This window comes from Volvox carteri, assembly GCF_000143455.1.
Source record: "Volvox carteri f. nagariensis unplaced genomic scaffold VOLCAscaffold_71, whole genome shotgun sequence".
In the NCBI taxonomy this organism is placed as follows: Eukaryota; Viridiplantae; Chlorophyta; class Chlorophyceae; order Chlamydomonadales; family Volvocaceae; genus Volvox; species Volvox carteri.
Window position 1 is genome coordinate 338,556 of NW_003307614.1, and position 11,865 is coordinate 350,420.

General features: G+C 55.9%; 2 protein-coding genes across 2 annotated transcripts in view; one reads left to right on the forward strand and one right to left on the reverse strand.

The window, feature by feature from the left end:
- The window catches only part of pus2 (tRNA pseudouridine synthase), a gene marked incomplete at both ends in the record, with an annotated part of 2,674 nt that extends 1,269 nt beyond the window's left edge, over positions 1-1,405 (reverse strand). Inside the window, 2 exons of the mRNA XM_002957273.1 lie at positions 712-855; positions 1,214-1,405. Coding sequence (XP_002957319.1) covers positions 712-855; positions 1,214-1,405 — 336 coding nt within the window. The remainder of the gene's footprint in view (positions 1-711; positions 856-1,213) is intronic.
- Positions 1,406-7,360: 5,955 nt separating this feature from the next.
- On the forward strand, positions 7,361-11,865 carry VOLCADRAFT_68093 (uncharacterized protein; the record flags this gene model as incomplete). The annotated part of the gene is made up of 9 exons (XM_002957237.1): positions 7,361-7,552; positions 7,924-8,065; positions 8,301-8,411; positions 8,622-8,707; positions 9,207-9,488; positions 9,690-9,794; positions 10,223-10,294; positions 10,887-11,033; positions 11,494-11,865. The coding sequence occupies 9 exons, from the start codon at positions 7,361-7,363 to the stop codon at positions 11,863-11,865; spliced, it is 1,509 nt and encodes a 502-aa protein (XP_002957283.1).

An 11,865-nucleotide genomic window follows, 5' to 3' on the forward strand; every position in this document is an offset into this window, starting at 1 on the left:
GCTCCCGACCCCGACTCAGACTGCCAACACTCTACGCAGCCACTCCGCAGCCCCTCCATCCGGGGATGGCGCTGCATTAAATACACCACGAAGGGCTCTCAGGTCCCGCTAGAGCGAGTCCACAAGTCTCAGCTAGGGCAAAGTCAAAGGCTCTCTGAAACAACCCCCCAAAACACCACCAACGAAAACGGGATTCGAAGGGAAAACAAACAAACAACATTAATGAATACATACATACATACATACATACATACATACATACATACATACATACATACATACATACATACATACATACATACACACTAACTACAGACTACTAGCGGTTGCGCGGGACGTAGGTTAAGAGTCCGAAAGGCGATGAATGTGATGTAAACCCCCCCTACAGGTAAACTGTATCCGCTTCCTGTTGAGGCTTGGGGCTGTCGCGTAGGAGAAAAAAGGGGGGAAAGGGGAGAAGGGAGGTACAAAAGGAGAGGAAACACAGGTTCGAGGCATAAAACCATTACCAGGTGAGTTGGGGGAAATTGCTGACGGAGAGGTGTAATACCGCCGGCGGGGATCTCGTAATGCGCGTCTGTGTATGTGTGTATGTATGTATGTATGTATGTATGTATGTATGTATGTATGTATGTATGTATGTATGTATGTATGTATGTTTGTATGTATGTATTCATTAATGTTGGCCTCCTTCCCAACACATCTTCGCACCTTTCCAAGCGCGCTGCAGGTGACGCTAAAATCAGGTGCCGTACGGCTCATGCGCAGTACACGAATGTCGTGTGGCAATACGGAGTTCAGTTTGTACGGCATCTTGGTCACGTCGAGTTCCTTGTCGCAGCTAAACTGAACAACCTGTCCGGTAGTACGGCACAGTACATGGGGGGGGACATTACATGGGGTTTGTAAACCCACCATCGCCACGGCGTTATGCAGTCATTGGTGTTTAATGGTGGTTAGTGGGCGTTAGTGGGCGTTATGAGACACCCTTGAAATGTTGTGGATAGTGGCATGATGGCATCGCGTGAGCAGTACGGCAGCTAACCGTGCGTCCGAACTTCCCGCCAGAGTCTCTCTCTCTATCTATCTATCTATCTATCTATCTATCTCTCGCACACCCACACAAGCACGCATACGTATAAATTTATATTTATGATTATACATTTATATAGCATTTATTTATTTATTCTCGGGCTGTTATTACTTCGCACACCTGACCACGCGCGTGCACTCCGGCATCTGTACGGCCCGCGGCCCGCACCCCCAATACCGCTCGCTCCTCTCGGAGTACCGTACATAAGGCCCCCTCCAGGAATCGCTGTACGGTGGGCGCCGACGGCTGCAGCTGCCAGCCGCAGTATGCCGTACCATCGTACGATACAATCATGCGGTAGCTTAGCCGACCCAACCGGCCTGCGGGACGGGGTTCAATTAGCTCAGTTCCGCTTGCCACGTCAGCGCGCGCCTTTGTCGTTTTCTCCTTTGCTCGCTACGGTAAAAGGATGATTCGTGAGTTTTCAAATTAACCTAGGCACGGATAGGTACGGCATGTACGGGACATGCCGTATCTTACATTGTATGCTGTGTAGGTGTTCACAAGTGCGCTGATTTATATTTTCAAAAATGTTTTAAATTTGAAATTCCTTACCTAGACCTTCGGATTCTTTCGTGACAAGGAGTGACTGTGGGCGGGATGCGGTGACAGCGGGTCCGGGGGTGGGCACGGTGCCGGCGGGGCTAGTGGCTGTGCCAAGAAGGGTGGCGGCGGCGGCGGGGTAAGACGAACCACTGGCGAATGGAGGGGCGGCAGGGGGGGAGGTAGTGGTAACAGTCGGGGCGGTAGTGGCGGAGCCATCCATTGACAATCCGTCTAACAAGGAATCCCCCTCAGCGGCACTGGCGGCGGCGCCGCCGCCACTACCGCCTCCGCTAAGCAAAGATTCACCGCACGCCGCCTCCTCATCGACGTCCTTGCCGCCCCGCTCGCCCGTTGCCGCTGCAGCTGCTACTGCCGCTGCCCCCGCTGCTGTCGACATCGCCGCTGTCGACCTTCGCGCCCAACTCCCACCCCCTGCCCCTCCCCGGACAGTCCGCCAACGCCCCCCCACACCCTGCGGGCGCAGGGGCCCTAGGGGGCTCCCACACGAGTGCAATGCCGTACTTCGCCACTGCCGCCCCGCAGAGCCACAACATGGACGAGGCCACACACCCCCAGCTACTGCTCCCACGCAGGCGACTGCAGCTACTGCTGCTGCTGCTGGTGACCCTGTCATTGCTACTGCTGCTGCTGCTGCTGTAAGTACTTTAGAGTCGTGTTCGGATGTTACGGTCACTGCCGATGCTGATGGCGCTGCCGTCGCCGCGATGGCTGTAGCTGGCGGTCGTACTCCCCGCCGTCCCGGGGAGCTGACGGTTCCGCTGACGGCCGTAGCAGCGGCGGCGGCGATGACAACCTCTCCGGCGGCAGCAGCTGCGGTGGCGGCGTCGTAGCTGCCGCCGTGACGAAGGCAAGGCCCAGGAGTATGCAGATCACCCCGAGCAGCCACCTGGGCCCGATGGCCTCTCCGTAAAGCCACCAGGCTATCAGACCCTAACGACGGAACAGGGGAGGAAGGGAGGGAGGGGGGCCGAGAGGCAGAGTATTCGTGAATGATGCTGGTGGTGGGAGGGTTTAAGTATGATGTTTGACGACTTGACGAAATATGGGTTTAACTATAACAATCAGGATTGCGGAATGCCAGCCGTTCTCCCTCCCTAGTACTTTTTGCCGTACACTCGCGATCCGGAAATATTGAGTATTCGTAAGCTTCCTCGCGTAGATTAGGCCGCGTGTCTGCCCGAATCTCTCTTCCTGCCAGCTCAACGGCAGCATGAAGAGGTTTAGTCCGTCGTCCGTACAGAGGGGGCCCCATGCCGTACCGTTGTGATAATGTTGGCAGCGTTGCTGTACACCGTCGCTTGCAGGGAGGCCAGTTGTTGCAAGCTGCGGAGGTAGAGCGCCATCGCAGCCGCGTTGCTCTGAGGATCGAATGGGAATGGGAGCAGGGGCGGGGAAGGGGGAGGGGGGAAGTCCTTCAACGGGATTTCCTATAACGGGATTACGGGAAGCAGGCAGGGGGTCGTAAGATGGCAGATGGGAAGAGAGTTGTACGGGCAGATAACTGCGATAACTGCCGCCGCCGCCGCGCACCGTGAAAAGTGCCGCGTAGCATGCGAAGCGGGCAGCAAGACCCAACCGCAGCGCTCCTGGGGCCTTGCCGAACACGGCCGCAAGTGCTCCGCAGCATCCTGAACTTGCGCTAAGGATTGCGGGCCACGAAGCAAGCGATGTTGCAGTTTGGGTGTGCATGCACGGTCACTGCTGGTGGTCACCGTGCGAGGTCTTTGTGCCCAGAACTTGAATTTACAAAACAATCCAGTTTGATTCGTCCCTAGCGTAATAGAGATATGGCGCGTGTTATTGTTGGGATTTTGCCGTCGGCTGTCGCGAGCGTATAATCGCTTCTTCTCATTTTACAATTGTACGCTATTTGAGCCAAACAGTATAAACAAAGTATATGAAACACAAATATTTTTGAGTTGTAACAGGGCAACGGTACGCGGAACCGACCTTACCGACTGCCGTACACCTAACCGTATGCCTAATTCTGTCATTGATGCAGGGAAGGCTCAAGGGCCTAGCATCTGCTATCCTCTGCAAGCTTCTAGGGGTTGCTGCGGAGTGACTTGCCTATATTTGCCGTACGGTAGCACACTGCGTTGATATACCTCACCAGTTCTCAAATGCCAGCCGCCAAAAGCACATCGCACTTGCCGCTCGGCATCTCTTGCCGATCAAGGCATCAACTGCAGCGTTTGGTGGAACTTGACGTCAAGCGCGCGTCTGCTGCGGATAACCTTCGCACTGCTACTTTCAACCCATGTGCCCTTTACGCCCCGTTTCGCAGTGCGGATCCGGTGGCGCACCTTACCATTTTCGTGTCGGCCTCCCCCTGTAACTCATGTCACATTTCGCTGGCGCTGTTCGCTCACACAGAGGAAGGCTGCCATAAGCTTTAGAGAGAACACACTCCTACATTCGCTCCGGAATTAAAGTGAATCAGCTGCCAAGACGGATGCTACGGATGCCACCCTAAATTTGGAAGTGGACAGAGATGCAGCATAACATTCCGGTGTGATTTGAGGTAGCCAGAGGCGCGGAGCTCAAAACGACATCCGCCGATAGAGGAATTTAGCATGCCAGGAAATGACCAACATTTACAAACATCCTGTAACAATCATCTCGCCTCTGGCTTGCAGCTAGCAACAACGCCACACCTTCCCTGCACATGTCCTGCCCCACGGTTGCTACATCGGCCTCGAGGATTCCTTCCGAATCATAATCGTGTAGCATTGGCATCACACCGAACCAGAAAACTGGTGTCTTAAACTAGAAAACGAAAAATTGGCGACGACCGGATATGCACATCGATAGCACCAACCAACCAAAATACTTTATATCCAACATGCCGGATGCAGACATATTTCGACCAAATATTATCGGCTCTTAACCGCCTATGCTTTTTGCTGCTTTACAGATAGCATCCTTTGAATTAACGGACGGCCACAACACTGGGACGACAGAGCTACCACGAGAGCCGGGATGGCAAATATGGCCAGGCAGGGGCCCAAACAAAAAAAAAACCTCGCAGCAGGAACCCTTGTAACTTATCGCTCCTCAAACCAGCCTGCCCTTATCAATGTTGTGGGGCAAATCACATTCACCGGTTGGAAAACTCCGCAGCCTTTCACGTACTACACCACGGCCCTACTGTGACTTGTAAAATCCCCCCAAAAAATCCGTGCCCGTGACCCAGCAAGCCAACGGGCGGCAGCAGCGGGGAAAAACGCATGCCACATATTGGAAATTCGTGTTTAAAACCATCGAGAGACGCATGATTTATTGTGGTCATATGCACGGGGAGGAGTACGGGATTTAGATGAGGTAAATCGTTTGCTTATAAACAATCCAAAACACAGTCCCTGAAGGAAACTCCTGTTAAATCTTCAATAGTACTCCCACAAACTTTCGCAAGTAACACGTCGCCAACACCGAATCGCATTATTTATCCATACCGGCATACGGATAATCCACACGAGTCGGCGAGCGCGTCCCAGAAGCTGCGCTATCGTAAATTAAGCTCCCTGCCAGAACATCACACCAGAACGTTGCAGCTAGTAGGCCGGTAGGCAAGTCCGAAACGCCATCCAACTGTCCAAGTTTAGAGAGCCGACCTTAACCATCACATATCAATGTTAGTCTTGACATCCTCTGTTGGCAGCGGCTTGGTGTTCACAAGGCTCGGATACGGAGGCGTCCAAGCACCCTTGCGCTTTGCCGGAGCGGCAGGGCCAGAAGGGCTCGCAGACGCTGCTTGCCTGGCATCACCAGGTGGCACGGCTTGCGTTGGGGGTATCTTTACATTGTCGGGGATCTTCCCGGAAGTGTCGACAGATGGGGACGTGCTTGATGCCCTGACCAGCGTCCTCATGCGACGTGGCCGACACAAATCTTTCCTGTCCAGCAAGCAACGCTGGCGCAGCCCCATTACCGAAGAGCAGCTGGTCATGCTGTTTTACGGAAAAGCCGAAGTAATGTGCTAGGGCGATAGGATCACAAAGTTTTGCGCCCTTTTTATCCGCGTGCAAAAGCCCGCCCTACAGGTAACAGGGGGTTTCCAATCCGAAAGGCAAGCTCTATTGTCAAAGGACAGAGATTTCCTTCCAAACATACAAATGTGTAAAGCGCGAACCTAGAGAATAAAGGTTTGTAAGCATGCAACTTGGATTGCCAAAATGGCCGTTACCTCGTTGGCAAAACTTTACGACCGGCTCCGGAGCGACCCAGGTGACGCTGCGAAAGTTCGTTGTAGACTCGTGGAGAAAATGTGCAACTCAATTATTCTAGCTAAATTTATTATAAGGTCTACTAGCTAAATTTAACATGAACGGGTGTATAGAACAACGTTGCACAGGTGTAGCTTCGTGCTCCTTTCCTGCCACAGTGTTTCTTCCATGTCCAAATACAAAACTTCAGAGGAGGGGACGCTATAATGGAAAGCAGGTCGCGGCCATTGCACAGCTGGGTCAAGTGCAAACAGAAGTGCTGACGTCGACGCGACAAGGTGGCCAGACCGGACGGCTACCGCGACAGGAGGCCAGTCGGCGAGCGGTAGAAGAGGTAAGATTTCTGTCCAGGGGACAGGCTGAAAATTCCTATTGTCGCTGCTGCATATGCAAGACTCAGCTGTCGCTCGAGGTGCTGGCCACGGTCATTTTCAACGCGCAGCCTATATCGCACATGTTTGTTATTATGTGTTATGTATTATGGGGTGTCGTTGTAGCCCGTTGCCAGGACGGCCAGGCCTGGAAGGCGAGGTACACGTCCGCTTGCTGCGCCCTTAGCTCTAATGGGCGTCGCATTTCAAGAGACTTCCCTAAATATTTGCTGCTCGACTATTGATCTTGAGGGGTGAACGCAGAGGCCTCGGCTTGCCGGATGTCTAACTGAAAACGGTGCTCGAAGGCGCTCTCGATGTGCGCTAATGTGTGTAATAAGCGTTGGAAGGTTTTTAGGACTTTGCACTGCAGTTGGGGCTTCTGTGAATTTCGTCTTTTCCTAACGCAGTACCGCATAACAACCTTCTGTATTTCATGCGTCTCGCGTGCCGCTAGGAGCCAACGCTTCCATTTTACACGAGCCTCGATGGAGACATTTTAACGCCAGCCAACAAATTTGCTTACTATGAGGTAAGCAACCCTGTCGGGCTAGCCAAGCGCCCGGCGGTTTTACAGTCGGGCGCAATTTGCCATTTCGCTTGCCAAAACCAACGTTTCAGCTGACGGTGACTTGCGATGTGCGTCTTGAAAACAAATCATTTACGGCTCACAGATGTCCCTTTCACCAACGACGTCTTGCGATATGCCTGAAAATGTACCGCGGCCGCCATGTGCCGGCCGCCCGGAGAGGAGCAGGTCGGCTTAGGACCCACCATCCATCCCTGCCTCTGCATGTCTCCTGTCAATTGCACTTACAAAAGGGATTGTCAGATCAAACAGTAGCTTGCGGTGATTGACCTCCGGCGGCGGTGGTGGAGAGGGGAAAAACGCCCAGTGGGTATCCGGGTGCCATATACACACACACATACATACACACACACATTCGCATACGCATACGCACAATACTTTGTAAGACCTGTTTAGACCTGCAACAATGCTATTGTTCGCTATTTAATAGTAAAATTTTAGTTCAATGTTTATGTTCAGCTCAAGTTGCAATCGGCCAGCGCGTCCTTGTTTCAAAACACAGCACGTGACCCACATGACACACACACGGCATTGTTCCTTTCAGGCGCTCCGTTCGGGGCTCAAGGCGCTGCGAGCACTGGGGATCAATGGCATCTGTGTGGACGTGTATTGGGGTATTGTGGAGGGTGTACGGCCGCGGGAGTACGACTGGTCGTCGTACAAGCAGCTGCTTGCCCTCATTCGCGACGAGGGCTTCATGGCGCAGGTGTGGCCATGTGGGTTTCGCGGGGCCCGTCTGAAACACGCTATGCGCGTGTGCATGTGACATGCCGCCGTGGGGCCTTTCCTCCGCCCTCTCGTCATGCCGTCATCATCACCATTACCATCACCATTATCACTATCGTCGCCATCATCACACCATCCGTGGCTTGTCTCTCTAAAATTTGCCTCAAAAGCCGTAGTAGTTCCTATCTCCCTCCGCTCACTCCTCCCCTTCCTCTGCTGTCGTTTATTAGTCGTTCCTTCACTCCTCCCTCCCGCTCGGCCCCCCCTCCCGCCTTGCCCCCCCTCCTCCCCCGGTGTTTTCCCCGGGGGTAAAACACACTCGCACACGCACGCACGCACACACGCGTGTAGGTTTGTTTGTGTTTTCACGGGAACGATATGGTCCCGCTGCCCTCCTGGGTTGCGGAGGCGGGGAGAGCCAACCCCGACATATACTACACAGACAAGGAGGGGGTCCGCTGCCCGGAGTTTGTGACACTGGGTGCGAATGAGGGTAAGTGAGTGAGTGAGTGAGTGAGTGAGGATGTTGCAATTCCTCGTTACACATCAGCATCATCGTTGGTTGCGGAGGACATGAGCGTCACGTTTTTGTTTTCATGGCGTTCGTTCATTGCGGCTTGTTGCTGCCGCTGCTGTCTGGCACTCGCGTCTCACCTCACCGCCCGGTCTGCGTGGGCCCCCTCCCCCCTCCGCCGGCAACCCCCCGGGTCCTGTGTCGGGATTCTTAGTGCCTGTGTTGGCCGGCCGCACCCCCCTGGAGTGCTACCGGGACCTGATGACGTCATTCCGGCGGGAGATGGGGCCCCTGCTGGGCAGCACCATTTTGGATGTGCTGATTGGTGAGTTGGTTGGGAGTTGCGGCTTTGGACGTCGGTCGGCAGTGGTTTCCTTGACTTTGAGTTGCATCCTCCTCCTCGCCTCATCATCATCATCAGCAGCAGCAACAGCAGCCCCACACCATCACCGTCATCATTACCATCACCATACAATCCGCCCGCCTCCCCCACCTCCCTTTTCCTCCACCTCTGCCCACTCCGCCCCCCTTACAGGTCTGGGCCCCGACGGCGAGCTCAAGTACCCGGCCCAACCCCTCCGAGGCAAGCAGTGGACCTTTCCTGGAGTGGGGGAGTTCCAGGTGGGTGCGGGGGGTGGAGGGGGGGAAGGGGGAAGGGGGGGAGGGGGGAGGGGGGGAAGGGGGAAGGGGGGGGAGGGGGAAGGGGAGGGGGGAAAGGGGGGGAGGGGGAGGGGGAGAGGGGAAGGGGGAGGGGGTTGTAATGAGGGGGTCGATACCGGGGGGAGGGGGCATATAGGTGGCGGACCGTTAACACCCCGGCTCGTGAACGAATACGACAAACATACAGACACACACCTTTCCACGCTTTTCAACTTCACTTCCTCGCTTCCTTCTCCCCTCCCCCACCTACCCGATCCTCCTGCCATCCACATGTTTCAAAACACAGTCCACACACCCGCCGATTCTCAGGATGTTTACACATGCACTCCGTTTTCACATTTCTGGCATTTCTTCTCCGTCCTGATTTCCTTGCTGCTGCTGAGTTCTTTGTTGCCCTCCTCCTCCTCCCCCTCCTCCTCCTCCTCCTCCTCCTCCTCGACAACAACAAATATTACCGCAGTGTTACGACAAATACATGTTGTCATGTCTCCGCGCCTGCGCCCAGCAAGTCAATGAGCCCTCCTGGGGACTGCGGGGGCCGCACGACGCGGGCTCGTACAACGTCTGGCCGCATCAAACAGGCTTCTTCCATCAGAGGGGAAATTGGAACAGCCCGTACGGCAAGTTTTTCCTGCAGTGGTACGGCGACATGCTGCTGCAGCACGCCGATGATGTCCTTGGGATTGCACGGCAAGTACTGCTAACGACTGGGCCGCCGCCGCCGTCCCTGCCGGGCGTGGCGGTGACGGGCCAACGTTTGGGCTTGGATTTAGGCGCGGCGTCGTTCTATTCTTATTCTTCTTCGTCGTCGTCGTCGTACGATGGTGGATACGGCAGTGGTGGTGGCGGCTGTAGCATGGACGATGACGTCGGGGCGGCGGCGTTGGCGGTAGCGGCGATGACGACGCCGTCGCCGCCGCTGCCCATTCGGCTTCACGCCAAGCTTCCTAGTCTATCCTGGTGGTACGGCACCGCGTCACATGCTCCAGAGCTTACGGCAGGGTACTTCAATACGGCAACCCGGGATGGCTACCTGCCGGTGATGCATGTGAGTGCGGTGTACGGCAAGCGTACGACGTACCATGTTCTTGGGGATGAGGGGAACGGGAGCGGGCTAGGAGGAAGTACGGGATCGACGCGGGCATGGATCATCCGTACTACGGGAAACACATGCGGACGCATTTTCGACTCTTTTTTTAACCTCATTCCCGTACCGATTGAGACTGGCTGGGGGGCTTCGTCAGCAGCTTCACAAATTAAAGGGGGGGTCTAAGCTCCTCCACCACCACCGGGGTCCGTCTTCGCAGCAAGGTCTTCACACTTACTGCCGTGCCGAAAACAACAACACGAAATTATGAAACCGTTCGTCGGCGGTCATTGTCTTTTTGTGGGGTGTCTCCACCGCCGGGGCTCCCGCTCTGCGCCCAACTTTCCTCGCCTCTCTGCGCTCTGCATGTCTGTCTGTCTGTCTGTCAGGTTCTCTCTCGCAACGGTGTGAGTGTACGACTGCGTGGCGGTGAACTAAGAAGCCGGGAAATGCACCCACAGGTATGCCGTCGTACTGCGGTTGGGCTGGGGTGGGTGCGTTTGGGGGTTTGGCGATGACGGTGACGGTGACGGACTTAGATACTGACAGACGAACAAACTGAGAGCCCTAGATGCGTAAACCCTCCGCGCCCACACTCCCCCACGCCTCCCCACACACCCCTCACCCTCCCACCCCCACGCACATCGTCCTTTTTGAATGTCGAGGCCGCTGCTGTTTTCCCTTGTTGCCTTTGCATACAGGTCTCCCTGACTCCTTTCCTTTGCTCTGCTCTGCTAGCATTCGCTTTTCCACGCAACGCAGTTCGCCGCCCCTTTTGTTGGCGCCTTCTTTCTTTCTCCTCTTCCTCCTCGTTGTGTGCGTCGGCTATTGATTTTTTGCGCTTTGCATCTCATCATCACCATCATCACCATCACCATCATCACCATCATCACCATCATCACCATCATCATCATCACCATCACCATCACCATCGTCATCATCACCATCATCATCATCATCACCATCATCACCATCACCATCACCATCACCATCACCATCACCATCACCATCACGGTATCGTTCCTCCCCCTCTCCCCCTCTTCCCGGCCGTAGGCGTGTTGCGACCCGGAGCGGCAGCTGACCCAGCAGCGCACGGTGGCGGCTGCTCTGCGTGTGTCCGTGGGGTTGGAGAACTGCTGGGAGCGGTTCGACGAGGGGGCGCTGGGGCGGCTGGAGGGGGTGCTGTTCGAGACGGGGTTGGTGCAGGGGATTGAGTTGCCGCCGGTGAGGGGGGGGTAAGGGGTTGGTGGGGGCAGGGGCAGGGGGGGGGCAAGGGGGGGGGCAAGCGGGAGGGGCAAGGGGGGGCAAGGGGGGGAAAATCAAACCACGAGCGAGTGAAGCTGCTTCCAAGGAAAAGGCAGAACTGACCAGTAGGCGGTTTTGAAGGAGGGGGAGGGGTAGGGGGAGAGGCGAGGGGGGGGCAGGGGTAGGGAAAAAGGCGAACAGATTCGCTGTGTCCTCGGATTGGCCCTCCGGAGGGGACATCAGGACTCTCTGGACACCGGGGCCCCCCTCCCTCCTCCCCATCCCGTCGGCACTTAGCCAGTTCATCATGATTATCAGCAGCACCACCACCATCATCGTCATGTTGTGATGTCCTCCCCCCCACTTTCCCTCCCCTCCCCTCGCCTCCCCCACCCACCCCTCCGCACCCTCCCAGGTCCAGTCCCTGGTATTCAACCGGCTGTGTGACTCCATGTTCGAGCCGGGGAACTGGACTCGCTTCAAGGACTTCGTAAAGAGGGTCAGGAGCAGGGCGGAGACGCGAGTGGGGCCCTCGTTGGGGCGGTGCGGCAGCAGCAGCAGCAGCAGTAGCGGCGGCGGGGGCAGTCAAGCAGGGGTCTATCTTCCGGCGACGGCGGCAGCGGCCGGTTCGTGGGCCGTTTCGGAGTCCACCGTTGCGGGTAGCAACGGTAACAACGGAAACAGCAACGGAAACGGAGGAGGCGCTGAGGGTGGCGGGGCCGGTGGTGGGGGGAGTCTGTCTGGCGGTGCGGGGGGGAGCACTAGCGGTGCACTGCAGCTGGCGTGA